Source organism: Pantherophis guttatus, chromosome 8 (genome assembly GCF_059756535.1).
Source record: "Pantherophis guttatus breed Tessera chromosome 8, ASM5975653v1, whole genome shotgun sequence".
Classification (NCBI taxonomy): Eukaryota; Metazoa; Chordata; class Lepidosauria; order Squamata; family Colubridae; genus Pantherophis; species Pantherophis guttatus.
The window spans coordinates 78,439,303-78,455,000 of record NC_142070.1 but is presented as its reverse complement, the minus strand read 5'-3'; the positions used below and the strand labels follow the sequence as shown (position 1 = coordinate 78,455,000).

General features: G+C 42.8%; 1 protein-coding gene across 1 annotated transcript in view; it reads left to right on the top strand.

The window, feature by feature from the left end:
* The window catches only part of RELL1 (RELT like 1), a 32,770-nt gene that overhangs the window by 40 nt on the left and 17,032 nt on the right, over nucleotides 1-15,698 (top strand). Inside the window, exon 1 of the mRNA XM_060690816.2 lies at nucleotides 1-164. This exon is cut by the window's left edge and continues 40 nt beyond it. Coding sequence (XP_060546799.2) covers nucleotides 89-164 — 76 coding nt within the window. The 5' untranslated portion in view covers nucleotides 1-88. The remainder of the gene's footprint in view (nucleotides 165-15,698) is intronic.

The following is a 15,698-nucleotide window of genomic DNA, read 5'->3' as shown; positions in this document are numbered from 1 at the left end:
GGCGGGGCCGGTGGGAGGAGCCTGAGCCGGAGCCCGGGGATTGCAGCCCGAGGGGTCGAAAGGAGAGAAGGGATCCGGCTGCCGAGCGATGCCTCCCGCAGGGACGACCGCCGCGCCCGCTGACGACGCCGCTCGGCTGCTGACGACGCCCGTCCGGCCTCTCGGTGGGTGCTTGGGGGGGGGGTTGTTTTGGGTGGGGGGGTCTGCAAAAAACGGGGGGGGGCTTCCCCCCCCAGCAGCCCCCAAATCCCTTTGCAAACTTTGCAAACTTTGCAAAATCGGTTCTTTGCAATGGACTCAACGGGGGGGGGGGAGGTGGGGGGGAGGATCAGGACCCCCCCCAAATTTTATTCTCTCTCTCTCTCTCTCTCCTTCCACCGACCCGGAGGAGGGGGTCCAACCCCCCCCCCCCATTTTTATTGCTCTCCCCTTCCAAGCAGCCCCAAAGGCGGCCCCAGCTCTTGGGAAGAGAAGGAGGGGGGGGGGGAAGTTGGGGTGGGGGCACTCAGCCTTTTTTTTGGGGAGGGGGCGGTTTCTTGGACTTTTCTTGGCTAAAGGGGCCCGCCCGGTTTCTGATGGAGGCCTTTTTTTGGGGGGTGGGTGGGGGTTGATGCCTAATCGGGGCAGGATTAGTCCAAATGCCCTTGGAAATGTCCCGCGGTTCCTTCCTTCCCTCCTTCTCCTTCTCTCCCTTTTTCTTTATTCCTTCCCTTCTTCTTTTCTTTCTTTTCCCTTCCCTTCTTTTCTTTCTTTCTTTTTTCCTTTCCCCTTCTCTTTCGCCTTCCTTCCCTTTTTCTTTTTTCCTTTCCTTTCCTTTCCTCTCCTTTCTCCTTTCTCCTTTCCTTTCCTTCCCTTCCCTTCCTCTTTTCTTTCTTTCTTTCCTTCCTTCCTTCCTTCCTTCCTTCCTTCCTCCCTCTTCTCCTTCTCTCCCTTTTTCTTTATTCCTTCCCTTCCTCTTTTCTTTCTTTCTTTTTTCCTTTTCTTTCTCCTTTTCCTTCTCTTTCCTTCCCTTTTTCTTTATTTCTTTCCTTCTCTTCCCTTCCTCTTTTCCTTCTTTTTTCCTTTCCTTTCCTTTCCTTTTCCTTTCCTTTCTCCTTTCCTTCCCTTCCCTTCCTCTTTTCTTTCTTTCTTTTTTCCTTTCCTTTCTCCTCTTTCTCCTTCCTTCCCTTTTTCTTTATTTCTTCCCTTCTCTTCCCTTCCTCTTTTCTTTCTTTCTTTTTTCCTTTCCTTACTCCTTCTCTTTCTCCTTCCTTCCCTTTCTTTATTCCTTCCCTTCCCTTCCCTTCCTCTTTTCTTTCTTTCTTTTTTCCTTTCCTTTCTCCTTCTCCTTCCTTCCCTTTTTCTTTATTCCTTCCCTTCCTCTTTTCTTTCTTTCTTTTTTCCTTTCCTTTCTCCTTCTCCTTCCTTCCCTTTTTCTTTATTTCTTCCCTTCCCTTCCCTTCCTCTTTTCTTTCTTTTTTCCTTCCCTTCCCTTCCCTTCCCTTCCCTTCCCTTCCCTTCCCTTCCCTTCCTTACCTTTATCTTTATTCCTTCCCTTCCTCTTTTCTTTCTTTTTTCCTTTCCTTTCTCCTTTTCCTTCTCCTTCCTTCCCTTTTTCTTTATTTCTTCCCTTCCCTTCCTCTTTTCTTTCTCCTTTCCTTTCCTTTCCTTTCCTTTCCTTTCCTTTCCTTTCCTTTCCTTTCCTTTCCTTTCCTTTCCTTTCCTTTCCTTTCCTTTCCTTTCCTTTCCTTCCCTTCCCTTCCCTTCCCTTTCTTACTCTCCTCTCCTCTCCTCCCCTCCCCTCCACTTCTTTCCCCCATCTCTTTTCTTTTCTTTTCTTTTCTTTTCTTTTCTTTTCTTTTCTTTTCTTTTCTTTTCTTTTCTTTTCTTTTCTTTTCTTTTCTTTTCTTTTCTTTCCCCCCCTTACATTAAGGGCAAAGCGAAAGTTTTGCAGCTCTTGGCCCTTCCCCACGATTAAGTAATAACTCTCTGGAGTTTATTTGAACATCCAGAGCCTGAGTTGTGAGATAGTCAAGCGTAGGATTGGCTGACCGCTTGGTACGCGGTCCTGTTAATGGCAGGAATTTTCAGCCGGGGCTCGCCCACTCCGCTACAGGCCTGCCTTTCAGTTAGGTGAAGTTGTGATTTCAGACAGGTACAAATCTTTATCGGTCGGCTGCAAGTTGGTTTCATACTGAAACGGGCCTTCTGGTTTCTGTTTTTCCAGTTCCAGCTCAAGAAAGAAAAAAAAAAACACCATTTTTAACATGCCTTTACGATTTGTCCGATTCTACTGCTGATGTTTTGAGAGAGGGAGAAAAATACGGAATACAAAATGACAAAGTTGGAAGGGACCTTGGAGGTCTTCTATTCCAACCCCCTGTTTAGGCAGGAGACCCTACACCCGTGACGGCGAACCTATGGCACGCGTGCCACGGAGCCATATCTGTGGGCACGCAAGCCATCGCCCTAGATCAGCTGCACCGTGCATGCGCGCGCCGGCCAGCTGATTTTCGGGCCTACTGGTCTCATCGGAAGTCGGGAAATGGGCCATTTCTGGCCTCCGGAGAACCTCAGGGTGGGTGGGGAAGGCCGTTTTCACCCTCCCCAGGCTCCTAGAAAGGCTCTGGAGCCTGGGGAGGGCGAAAAACGGCCTTCCGGTCCCACTGGAAGTCAGGAAACGGGCCTGAGGGGTATATGTGTGGGGATTTCACCCTCCCCAGGCTCCTAGAAAGCCTCAGGGTGGGTGGGGAAGGCTGTTTTCACCCTCCCCAGGCTCCTAGAAAGCCTCTGGAGCCTGGGGAGGGTGAAAAACGGCCTTCCGGGCCCACCGGAAGTCGGGAAACAAGCTATTTCTGGCCTCCGGAGGGCCTCCAGGAGAGTGAGGAAGGCTGTTTTTGCCCTCCCCAGGCTCCAAGAAAGCCTCTGGAGCCTGGGAAGGGTGAAAAATGGGCCTACCAGGCCTACCATGCCATCTTGTGCCAAAAGCGGGGGGAGCCGGGGTGTTGCGCGAGCATGCGCGAGGGGGCAGGGTGCATTGAATTATGGGTGTGGGCAAGCATGCGCGTGATCCCCTCCACCTCCCCCCGCTTTTGGCATCTGATGGCAAAAAGGTTAGCCATCACTGCCCTACACCACTTCAGACAAATGGTTATCCAATCTCTTCTTAAAAACCTCCAGTGTTGGAGCATTCACAACTTCTGGTAGCAAGTTGTTCCGCAGATTAATTGTTCTGTCAGGGAATTTCTCCTTAGTTCTAAGTTGCTTCTCTCCTTGATGAGTTTCCATCCGTTGCTTCTTGTCCTACCCTCAGGTGCTTTGCAGAATAGCTTGACTCCCTCTTCTTTGGGGTAGCCCCTGAGATATTGGAAGACTATCACGTCACCCCTAGTCCCTCTCTTTGTTAGACTGGATATACACATAGTCCTCGACTTACAACAGTCCATTTAGTTTGACCATTCAAAGTTACAATGGCGCTGAAAAAAGGGTGACTCGTGACCGTTTCTTATGCTTACGGACCGTTGCGGCGTCCCCAAGATCATGTGATCAAAATTGGCAACTGATTCACATTTATGACCGTTGCAGTGTCCGGGGGTGGGGGGTGGGGAGAGTCATGACATCCCCCTTCTGCCACCTTCAGTGAGGAAGGTTAGTGAGGAATCCAGATTCACGTCATCACCATGTTCCTAAGGTCACAACTGCAGTGATTTTGTTGAACGAGTGTGGCAAGGAAAGTTGTATAACGGAGCAAAACTCACTCGATTTTGGTCGTAAGTTGAGGACTATTTGCTCCCAATTCCTGCAACCGTTCGTCATATAATTTAGCCTCCGGACACCTCATCATTTTTGTTACTCTTCTCTTCTGCGCTTGGATGAACATTTGTCCAATTTCCCCCTACTTTTTCGAGGGCATTTTGGTACCCGGATGGGGCATAGGCTACTACCGTGTTTCCCTGAAAATAAGACCCTGTCTTATATTTTTTTGAACCCCGAAAAAAGCGCTTGGCCTTATTTTTGGGGAGGTCTTATTATTTTGGGGCGCATGGAAGAAACCTGAGGAAATGGCGGAGACCGGCTGCACATCCGTTTAAATATTTTCAGGGCGGGCTTATTTTCAGGAGGGGCTTATTTTAGTGCATGCGCTCAAAAGCCCGATTGGGCTTATTATCAGGGGATGTCTTATTTTAGGTAAAACAGGGTACTTACAATGCTCTCCAGTTTATCCCTAGAAGCTATAGTCTTAGTATAGGTAATGGGTATAGTGATAATAATAAATAGTAATAGCAATAGTATAGTAGTAATAATAATAAATAGTAATAGCAATAGTAATAAACAGTAATAGTATAGTTATAGTATAGTATATTAATAATATAGTAATAGTAAATAGTAATAAATAGTAATAGTATAGCAATACTATTGTATAGTAATAGTATAGTAGTATAGTAGTATAGGTAATAGTAATAGTAATAGTAAATGGTATAGTAATAGTAATAAATAGTAATAGCATAGTATAGTAATAGTATAGTAATAATAGTAATAGTAGAGTATATAGTATATTATAGTAATATAGGTATAGTATAGTAATGGTAAATTTTAGTATAGTATAATATAATATATAATTAATATAATATATAATACCGTGTTTCTCCAAAAATAAGACCCTGTCTTATATTTTTTTGAACCCTGAAATAAGCGCTTGGCCTTATTGCCATGCACTCAAAAGCCCCATTGGGATTATTATCAGGGGAGGTCTTATTTTGGGGGAAACAAGGTATATAATATATAATATATATATATACACATACATACATACATACATACATACATACATACATACATACATATATATATATATATATATATATATATATATATATATATAATAAATACTAATTTGATTGCTTGAAATATACCCAGCAGAAATCCACCTGCTCATGGACAGTGAAACAGTTCCATCTCATGCAATAGCTTGTAACCACTGCTAATTAATCTACCTTTGTTTAGGAATTTTCTCCACCTAATTGCATCTCACGCGGTTGTTTGGGAGTTGCACAAAAGGAAGATTAAACGGTGGGTGGAAGGAATATGGTTTGTTGTTTTTAAATACAGCCTTGCAATGTTGGAAGTTATTTAAGCGAGTTCAGGGCGGTAGAAATAAGGTTGGAGATAGAAGGATTAACGAATTCTGCCAAAATTCCTCATTCTTCAAATTCTTCTACGTTGTGCATCACAATCTTGAATATAGTTTCATTACATTCATGGAAATATTTTTGGATCTCCCCATAAAGTGAGGTTCATAAAATGTCTGTGACATTTGGGTATGCATTTGGAAGGATTGAAGGAAGGAAGTTTATTTTTTTGATTAATTTGGTTTAGTGAGAATAATAATAATAATAATAATAATAATAATTATTATTATTATTATTATTATTATTATTATTATTATTATTATTATTATTATTATTATTATTATTATGTCCCTTCCAACTCTGTTACTGTTAAAGTTGACTTCTGTGTAGTTTGAGTTTTGTAGTTCGTTTTAAAAAATCCCTTTAGAGTTTTGTCACTTTTTAAAACAATCTTGGAAACGTCGTTTTGACATACAAGAATTCATTTAATGACCGTTCAGAATCATAGGAGCGCTGGAAAAAGTGACTTACGACCGTTTTTCACACTTACAACTGTTGCAGCATCCTTGAGGTCATGTGATCAAAATTTGGACGCTTGGCAACTGACTCATACTTATGACGGTTGCACTGTCCCCTTTTGCGACCTTCTGACAAGCAAAGATTCACGTAATATTACTAACTTACCAACGGCGATGTTTCACTTAGCAACTGTGGCAAGAAAGGTCGCAAAATGGGGCAAAACCCACTTAACAAATGTCTCACTTAGCGACAGAAATTTTGGCCTCGGTTCTGGACTGCCGGTACTTCCTCTGAATTTGAAAGTAAGAAGTACACGTTTCCACACGAATTATGTAAATACAGTACCATGAAAAATATTTATTTTCTAATAGAACAGTGATGGCTTAACTTTTTGCCGTCGCATGTCAAAAGCGAGGGGAGTGCGGGGAGGGGGTCATATGTGCATGTGCCCATACCCATAATTCAATGCGTCCCACCCACCCCCGTGCATGTGCGTGCGACCCCCCTCACTCTCCACACGCTTTTGGCACGGTGGGCCCTGTAGGCCCGTTTTTTTGCCCTCCCCAGGCTCCAGAGGCTTTCTAGGAGCCTGGGTAGGGCGAAAATGGGGCCTTCTGATCCAACTGGAAGTAATAAATAGTAATAAATAGTAATAGTATAGCAATAGAATCGTATAGTAATAGTATAATAGTATAGGTAATAGGTAGTACAGTGATGGCTAACCATTTTGCCGTCGCGTGCCAAAAGTGGGGGGAGCGTGAGGGGGGGTCACACGTGTGTGTGCCCGCACCCATAATTCAATGCACCCCGCGCATGCATGCGCGACCCCACCGCACTCCACACGCTTTTGGCACGATGGGCCCTGTAGGCCCGTTTTTTGCCCTCCCCAGGCTCCAGAGGCTTTCTAGGAGCCTGGGTAGGGTGAAAAATGGGCCTACCGATCCGACTGGAAGTTGAGAAACGGGCCGTTTCTGGCCTCTGGAGGGCCTCAGGGGGTGGGGAAGGCCCAAAAATCAGCTGGCTGGTGCGCAGATGCGCACTGCAGCTGAGCTAGGGCAACGCTTGCGTGGTCACAGATATGTCTCCGTGTGCCACCTGTGACACACATACCATAGGTTCGCCATTACGGTAATAGAACATAGAATAATAGAGTTGGGAGAGCTTTGGAGGTCTGTAGGTCCTGTAGTCCTACAGTTCCTCGCTTCAAAATTAAAAAAAGAAAAAAAAAATCTGTTAACCTATCCAGTTCTTGCTGAAAATTCGAAATCCTTCGCTTTTCCACAAGGCGCTAATTTTTCAGTTCAAACCCATATAATAATTAAATGGAAACATTTTGCTACTCAGTTGGCAAAAAGGGGCATTTGAAATTCAGAGATTGAGTCAATGTTACCTCACAAAGAGTTAAATCTCTAGAATGGCCTTGAGTCAGTTGGATTGAGATGGTCAGCTTTAGAGAATGAATGAATGAAGGAAAGAAAGAAAGAAAGAGAAAGAAAGACAGACAGAAAGAGAAAGAAAGAAAGAAGGAAGAAAGAAAGAGAAAAGGAACGAAGGAAGGAAAGAAAGAGAGAGAGAGAAAGAGAGAGAGAAAGAAAGAAAAAAAGAAAGAAAGAAAGAAAGAAAGACTGAATTAAATTTAAGAGGTCAGTTTCCGGAAATCAGATTTAAAAAGGAGAGAATAACAAGGGTTTTTTTTACAGATAAATAATGGTCAGCTTTAGAGAATGAATGAATGAATGAATGAATGAACGAAAGAAAGCCAAAGAAAGAAAGACAGACAGAAAGAGAAAGACAGACAGACAGACAGACAGAGAAAGAAAGGAAAGGAGGAAGGAAGGAAGGAAAGGAGGAAGGAAGGAAGGAAGGAAGGAAGGGAAATGGCAATAAATCTAAGAGGTCAGTTTCCCGAAACCAGATTTAAAAAGGAGAGAATAACAATGGATTTTTTTTATTTTTTTTTTACAGATAAATAAAGCTAACTGATAAATAATACAGGTCATAAAAAATAGAGATAAATAAATCAAAGATAACTTAAGGTGTTCTCACAGCGGATTGACTTATTCGCCAAAGCATCTGAGGGCAGGACAAGAAGTAATGGATGGCCCAAAAGGTGCTTTTTCAGGAGGCAACTGGACTTCCTTGTTTGTTCTTTGAAGACGTTTCACTTCTCATCCAAGAAGCTTCTTCGGCTCTGACCGGATGGTGTGGAATGGAAGGACCATCCAGTCAAAGCTGAAGAAGCTTCTTGGATGAGAAGCGAAACGTCTTCAAAGAACAAACAAGGAAGTCCAGTTGCTTTGGGACAACCAAGACCTAGATGTTTTGTCCCCGTCACACACGCACACACACCAACAGACATCCAAGAGTTAAAGACCGAACCAGCTGGCAAAATCCTTTTCCTTATGATAACGGAACTTGGCAACAACCTAGTGGCTGCCTGCCAAGAGTTTATTACTTACGAAGAGGAGAGATAACTTCTCCCCACTTCTGGTACATCAAAAGAAACAGCTCAATAATTACAGAGTCAATCAAGTCCAGAGATAATCCAGCAAAGTCTATAGCAAAAGTCCAGCAATGCAGAATGGCGTGGAAGCTTTCAGCTTTGTTCATCACAAGGTTTGACTGGCCACCAGGCTCCCTTTTATATCCTGTGGAGTGTGGTCCAGTGACTCAGCCTAATCTCGGGCACGCCTTTTCTTCTGTTGCGCACGCTTATCTCTGCGACGCTGGCGTGGATCCAGCCAAGACTCATTACCCTTATCACTGTCCATCTGTGGCTATGTGGACGTGCTTGGCCCCGGCCCTATCTCTTGCCCTTTGGCGGACACCGAAGGCATTGCCAGAGAGGAGGGTCCTGGAGAGGGAGGCCTTGCCAACTCCTCTCCTTCACTCTCGGAGTCCTCTCCTGCCAATGACACAGGCTCAGGTAACGGAGCCACAACACTAGATGACTGAGAATCTCCACAGACTTTAAGTAATGGATGGAAGATCATTAAGGAGAGAACCAACCTAGAACTAAGGAGGAATTTTTTGACAGTGAGAACAATAAACCAGCGGAAGGACTTGCTTTCAGAAGTTGTGGATGCTCCATCCCTGGAGGTTTTTAAGAAGAGATTGGACCGCCATTTTTCTGAAATGGTAGAGGCTTTTCCTGCTTGAGCAGGGGGTTGGACTAGATGACCTCCAAGGTCCCTTCCAATCCTATGATTCTATAATATTCTATGTCCGTGATGGCGAACCTATGGCACGGGCATGGAGCCATATCGGTGGGCACGCGAGCTTAGCTCCGGCGCGCATGCACGCCCTGGCCAGCTGATTTTCAGGTCTTCTGGGCCCACCAGAAATAGGGAAACAGGCTGTTTCCTGTCTCTGGAGGGGTGGGGGTGGGGAAGGCCCGTTTTTTGCTCTCCCCAAGCTCCAGAGCCTCTCCTGGGGGGGGGGACCAGAAGTCAGCAAACGGGCCATTTCCGGCCTCCGTAGGGCCTCTGGGGTGGTGGGGAAGGCCATTTTCGCCCTCCCCAGGATCCTAGAGAGGCTCTGGAGCCTGGGGAGAGCAAAAAGGCCTACCAGGTCCACCGTGCCATTAAGTGCCAAAAGCGGGGGAAACATGGGGGGGGGGTCACGCGCACATGTGTGGAGGGCGGGGGGGCATATAATTATGCATGCATGCAACCCCCCCACTTCCCCTGCTTTTGGCCTAGGAAAAAATTACGACAATCCACCCACAAAAATGTTGCCAAGTAGTCAACACACACCCACATTCTCCAATATTGTTTTTTTTTTTTTAAATGATATTGAGTCTGCATTTCCCCCCCTATTTACACAGGAAAGCAGGACAAAAATGATTAGTAAATCACATTTGCTAATATACACACAAAGTATAAAGACTATTACTGTCTTTTATTCAACTAGGGGGCATCATAAATGTATATGTGCTTGTTTTTTAAATGCATTTTTTAAAATTTTGTATTTATTATTTTCGTTGGTTGGTTCCTGTTACAATTTTTTTTGTGAGTTTTGTGTTTTTAGCTTTTTATTGAACAAAATATAAATTACACACACAAAAAAAAGAATATTACCATATTTTATAGCTTAAACCTTTGGTTTAAGGAAATTGACTAATGCTGGGTGGATGATGGATTCCGATGACACATTTTCTGATTCCCCTTGTAGGATATGGGTATTTGTTCATAACTCGCTTTTATTTTTTCCTACACAGGAAATAGTATACCATGTGACTCTTATTTAAAAGAGAGCTTCCTTTTTTATTTACATGGTTTCATTTTCTTCCTCTTAATTTTGCTTCCTGGGTACGCTTTTCATTTTGCTTTCCGAAAAGAAAATTTGGAGAAAAAGATTCACTTTGCATTTTAAAGGATTTAAAAGAAAATACATGTATAATGAGGAGTTTTTGTGCTCTTCTAGAACTATTTCAAGTGGTTTTAATGATGAAGTTGTGATTTTTTATTTTGAAAAAAGTATAATCTATTCTGTAGAATTTTGTTTGGATAATGTCTGGGAAATTGGAGACAAGGGGTAGCCAAGATTATTTATTCTTAAGTTTTCAGACTAACATTAAATGCAATCTCTCATTATCCCAAAGGTGATTTTTCAAATGGCAACTGGACTTTTTTCCCCACTCTGAAGATGTTTTGCTTCTCATCCAAGAAGCTTCTTCACTTCTGAAGAAGAATTGAAGAAGTTCTTCAGTCAGAACTGAAGAAGCTTCTTGGATGAGAAGCAAAATGTCTTCAAGGAAAACCAAAATCCCGTCGCCTTTTGAAAAAACCACTTTTGGGACAACTATGACTTGGGTGACTGAGAATCTCCATAGACAATCTCACATTAGTTCAGATTTTTATTCTGAGTCAGATTCATGCATACATTCTGGAAATGCAGAAGACTATTTATAGCAGTCTGCCTTGTAAAAAGTTGGTGACTTTTATTTGTATTTGTGTATTGTTCTTTTTCCAAGCTAGGAAGAGGAATTTGAATTCAGCATGCCACGCATAACTCTTGACAAAAGATGTGAGGAGGCATTCATTCTCTTTTAAAAATTACAATTCAGAACTTGACATAGACCAAACGAAGTTAAGATAACCAGGGAAACAATTTGCACTAATCGTCACTGAGCCACATTTTGCAGTTTAGGAAAAGTGAATTTTGGGAGTAATGTCCAGTTTCTTGGAAAAGAAACAATGGCTAAGAATTGGACTAAATGGCCAAAACAATCATTTCAAGATGAAAAAGTGAATTACCCGAAGGAAGGATAAAGGGAAGGAGACAGAATTCAAATTCCGGAGGGTAGAAAACATGAATCTAAGACAATTTGGTATAATGGTTAAGGAGCTGGCCTAGAAATAGGGAGACTGTGAGTTCTAGTCCTGCCTTAGGTATGAAAGTCAGCTGGGTGACTTTGGGCCAGTCACCAGGAGACTGTGAGTTCTAGTCCTCTCTTAGACATGAAAGTCAGTTGGGTGACTTTGAGCCAATCACCAGGAGACTGTGAGTTCTAGTCCTCTCTTAGACATGAAAGACAGCTGGGTGACCTTGGCCCAGTCACTAGGAGACTGTGAGTTCTAGTCCTGCCTTAGGTATGAAAACCGGGTGGGTGACTTTGGGCCAATCACCAGGAGACGATGAGTTCTAGTCCTGCCTTAGGCATGAAAGTCAGCTGGGTGACTTTGGGCCACTCACCAGGAGATTGTGAGTTCTAGTTCTACCTTAGGCATGAAAGTTGGCTTGGTGACTTTGGGCCAATCACCAGGAGACTGTGAGTTCTAGTCCTCTCTTAGACATGAAAGACAGCTGGATGACCTTGGGCCAGTCACTAGGAGACTGTGAGTTCTAGTCCTGCCTTAAACATGAAAGTTGGCTTGGTGACTTTGGGCCAATCACCAGGAGACTGTGAGTTCTAGTTCCTCCTTAGGCACTGGATGACTGGACCAGTCAACCCAAGTCATCCAACAAGGTTGTTGGGAGAATGAGGAAGCAGCATTAGTGTGCTCATCGCCTGGAGTTACTTATAAAGTAATAAAGATAGATAAAAATCAAATAAATAAGGGGTGGGAAGCTAGGGAGCGGTTTGAAGGAAAGGACCTCGGAGTAGAGAAAAATGAACGCCTGTATTTCGGTAGCATTTAGGGGTGAAGTAGAAACGAATGGCTACAGCAGGTTTCTAAAGGGTGAAGGAGCTAGAAAAGGATAAAAAGATCCTTAAAAGATAAAACAAGATGAGAAATAACCACAGTTTTCCTTGAAAGCTATGAAAGAGGGAAATTTGTGATTTAGTGACTGGTACAGCAAATGTAGACTCAGTACAGGTAGTCTTCAACTTACAACAGTTCGTTTAGTGTCCGTTTGAAGTTACAAGGGCACTGGAAAAAGTGACTTACGACTGTTTTTCACACTTACGACCGTTGCAGCATTCCCTGTGGTCATGTGATCAAAATTCAGATGCTTGGTGTAACATCACCAAAATATCCATGTATATATACACCAATAATCAGAAAGTAAAAATAGAAAATATTTACAGATTCTTATATACAAATTTACATTTCCAATACTTATTGATTACCATAATTATACCATCATCTATAATTATAATCCAACATTATCCTTTGTCTCTCTCCCCTTGTTTCTGGATCCAATCATACCACATGTTCCAACTACTATAAAAATCTGAGTCTCTTTTACCCTTGATCAGTTTTGTAAGTCTGTCGGACTCCGCACATTCCATGATTTTATAAATTATTTTTGAGTCCGTTGGTAAGTCCTCATTCTTCCATTCTTGTGCGAATGCCAGTCTCCCTGCAGTGATTACATGTAGCATCAGATACCATTTAGTCAATCCAATATTTGCGGGTCTAACCCCCAACAAAAAGGTTTCAGGTTTCAGTTCCACTCTACAATGTGTAATTTCAAGCAACCATCGTATTTTCATCCAATATTTAGCTGCCAGTGGACATGTCCACCATTGGTGGAAGTAGGTTCCATTGCTATGCCCACATTTCCAGCACTGTGGAAATGTGATAGAAAAACTATTATACATTTGTCTTTGTTTCTTTTTTTTTGGAACTATAATAAAAAATATTTTAAATTGAACATACAATAATGGGGCAAGCGCAAGAGAAAATAAAGTTGGCTGTTCTTTAAAAAAAAAAAAATTCAGATGCTTGGCAACAGACTCCTACTTATGACGGTTACACCTGATCCCCTTTTGCGACCTCCTGACGAGCAAAGTCAACGGGGATAGCCAGATTCACTTAACAACCGTGTTGCTAATTTAATCACTGCAGTGATTCACTTAACAACGGTGGCAAAATGGGGGCAAAATCCACTTAACCAACGTTTCGCTCACCAACAGAAAAGTTGGGTTCAATGTTGGTCATAAGTCAAGGACTGCCTGTATGTAACTTCAGATCCAATCCGAAGAAAGGATGAGGTTGCATTTTGATTTTCAAGCTGAGCAGCGAATTGCATTGATCAATACTGCAAAGGAAGTAACTCTTTGATTTTTATTTTGATTTTTTTTTAAAATGGTTATCCTTTATCGTAATGACAAGGAAAAAGAAAATTCTTTGGCTGATTCTCCAAAAGAAACGATCAGCTAACGGTCAGCTTAGGTTTCTATTGTATCACACAAGAGAGTCCTGTGGATTTCAAGAGGAAATCCATTTCCGGGATTTGTCCAGTTCTTGAATAGCAAATTCAGCAGAAACAGGAAGGCGAAAAATAATGCATTTTACTGTTCTGATGCAGGTTGAAAATTGATCTCATCTCTGGGAAGTCCAAAATCACAGCTTATTGGACATGATTGGAAAGACTCCCAACAAAATAGTTTTTGGGTTATTTTTGGCTTTGCAAGTTAGTCAGACGTCTTCCGGAAGAGAACTTGGTTTGAAATATTTTTCTTCTTTTCCTTCCCTTCCCTTCCCTTCCCTATCCTATCCTATCCTATCCTATCCTATCCTATCCTATCCTATCCTATCCTATCCTATCCTATCCTATCCTATCCTATCCTATCCTATCCTATCCTATTTTTCCTTTCCTTCCTTTCCTTTCCTTTCCTTTTCTTTCCTATCCTATCCTATCCTATCCTATCCTATCCTATCCTATCCTATCCTATCTTATTTTTCCTTTCCTTTCCTTTTCTATTTTCCCTTCCTTTCCTTTCCTTTCCTTTCCCTTCCCTTCCTCTTTTCTTCCTTTCCTTTCCTTCCCTTCCTCTTTTCTTCCTTTCCTTCCCTTCTCTTCCCTTCCTCTTTTCTTCCTTCCCTTCCCTTCCTCTTTTCTTCCTTTCCTTTCCTTCCCTTCCCTTCCTCTTTTCTTCCTTTCCTTCCCTTCCCTTCCCTTCCTCTTTTCTTCCTTTCCTTCCCTTCCCTTCCCTTCTCTTCCCTTCCTCTTTTCTTCCTTCCCTTCCCTTCCTATGTTTCCTTTCCTATTTTTCCATTCCTTTCCTTCTCTTCCCTCCCCCTTCTCTCCTTCCCCTTCTCTCCCTCTTCCCTCCCCTTCTCTCTTCCCTCTCCTCTCCTGTTATGGAAGTGATCTGACATCATGTTTAATTACCCAAAGGAATCATTTGGGAGGAAATAAAGCACAAAAGAACAATTTACTGGTGTCTGTCATGTCCCTAACTTAGTTCTTTCCTCTTGTTGGTTTATTTTTTATTGGATTTTCAGTTTGTTGCTAGTAAAGATACTTTTTAAAACTTTTTTTGTTTGTTTTTTGCTTGTAAAAGCAATAGCAAACACCATTTGATACAGTGGTTACAATATTGGACTCCCTGTGCTCCATGTGTCACAGTATTTTATTAATTTTGTTATTTTGGAGAAGAGGTAGGGATAAAATGAAGGGATCTCCCCCATGTAAGTTACCTTGAGTTTTGGGAGAAGGGATTAAATGATTTTACCCCCAACCTGGTCCTTCAGGTCTTCCGAGGATGCTCCTGTTCTTGATTCAAGGTGGAATCTGAGATCAAACCTAGAATTTTCCTCTGGTTATTTATCTTTTGCTGAATTGGAATGACTTAGTGCAAGGGAGTGGGGAACGATGGCCCTTTAAGACTTTTGGACTTCAACTCCCAGAATTCCTGAGCTCAGGAATTCTGGGAGTTGAAGTCCAAAAGTCTTAAAGGGCCCATGATTCTCCACCTCTGGCTTAGTGGAATAACTATTTGGGTTACACAGCCATCCTTATTGTAACAGTAACAGAGATGGAAGGGACCTTGGAGGTCATCTAATCCAGCCCCCTGCTCACGCAGGAGACCTATACTAGGGATTCAAATCACCGAAACTGCGACCTTTCTGATTCACAAGCTCAGCGTCTTCGCCACTGAGCCACCAGTCTTAAGGTCTCTAGCCTTGAAGCCAGTGGTGAAATCTAAAATTTGTTACTACTGGTTCTGTGGGCGTGGCTTGGTGGGGTGGGGGTGGGGTAATGTGACTGGGTGGGCATGGCCAATTTTTTTTTTTTTTACTTTTAAAAGCATTTTTTCTACAACCTCTCCGGCGAAGAGGTTGTAATAAATGCTTTCAAAAGGCTCTGACGATCCCAGCTGAGTTGCCTGATCGGCAGAGGCTTTTTTTTTTCTTTCAAAAGCCTCTGACGATCAGGCAGCTCAGCTGGGATCGTCAGAGGCATTTGAAAGAAAAAAAGCCTCTGACGATCAGGCAACTCAGCTGGGATCATCAGAGGCTTTTAAAAGCATTTGACGATCCCAGCTGAGCCGCCCGATCATCAGAGGCTTTTTTTTTTACTTTTAAAAGCATTTTTTCTACAACCTCTCCGGCGAAGATGTTGTAATAAATGCTTTCAAAAGGCTCTGACGATCCCAGCTGAGTTGCCTGATCGGCAGAGGCCTTTTTTCTTTTAAATGCCTCTGCCGATCAGGCAACTCAGCTTGGATCATCAGAGGCATTTAAAAGAAAAAAAGCCTCTGACGATCAGGCAACTCAGCTGGGATCATCAGAGGCTTTTAAAAGCATTTGACGATCCCAGCTGAGCCGCCCGATCATCTGAGGCTTTTTTTTTTACTTTTAAAAGCATTTTTTCTACAACCTCTCCGGCGAA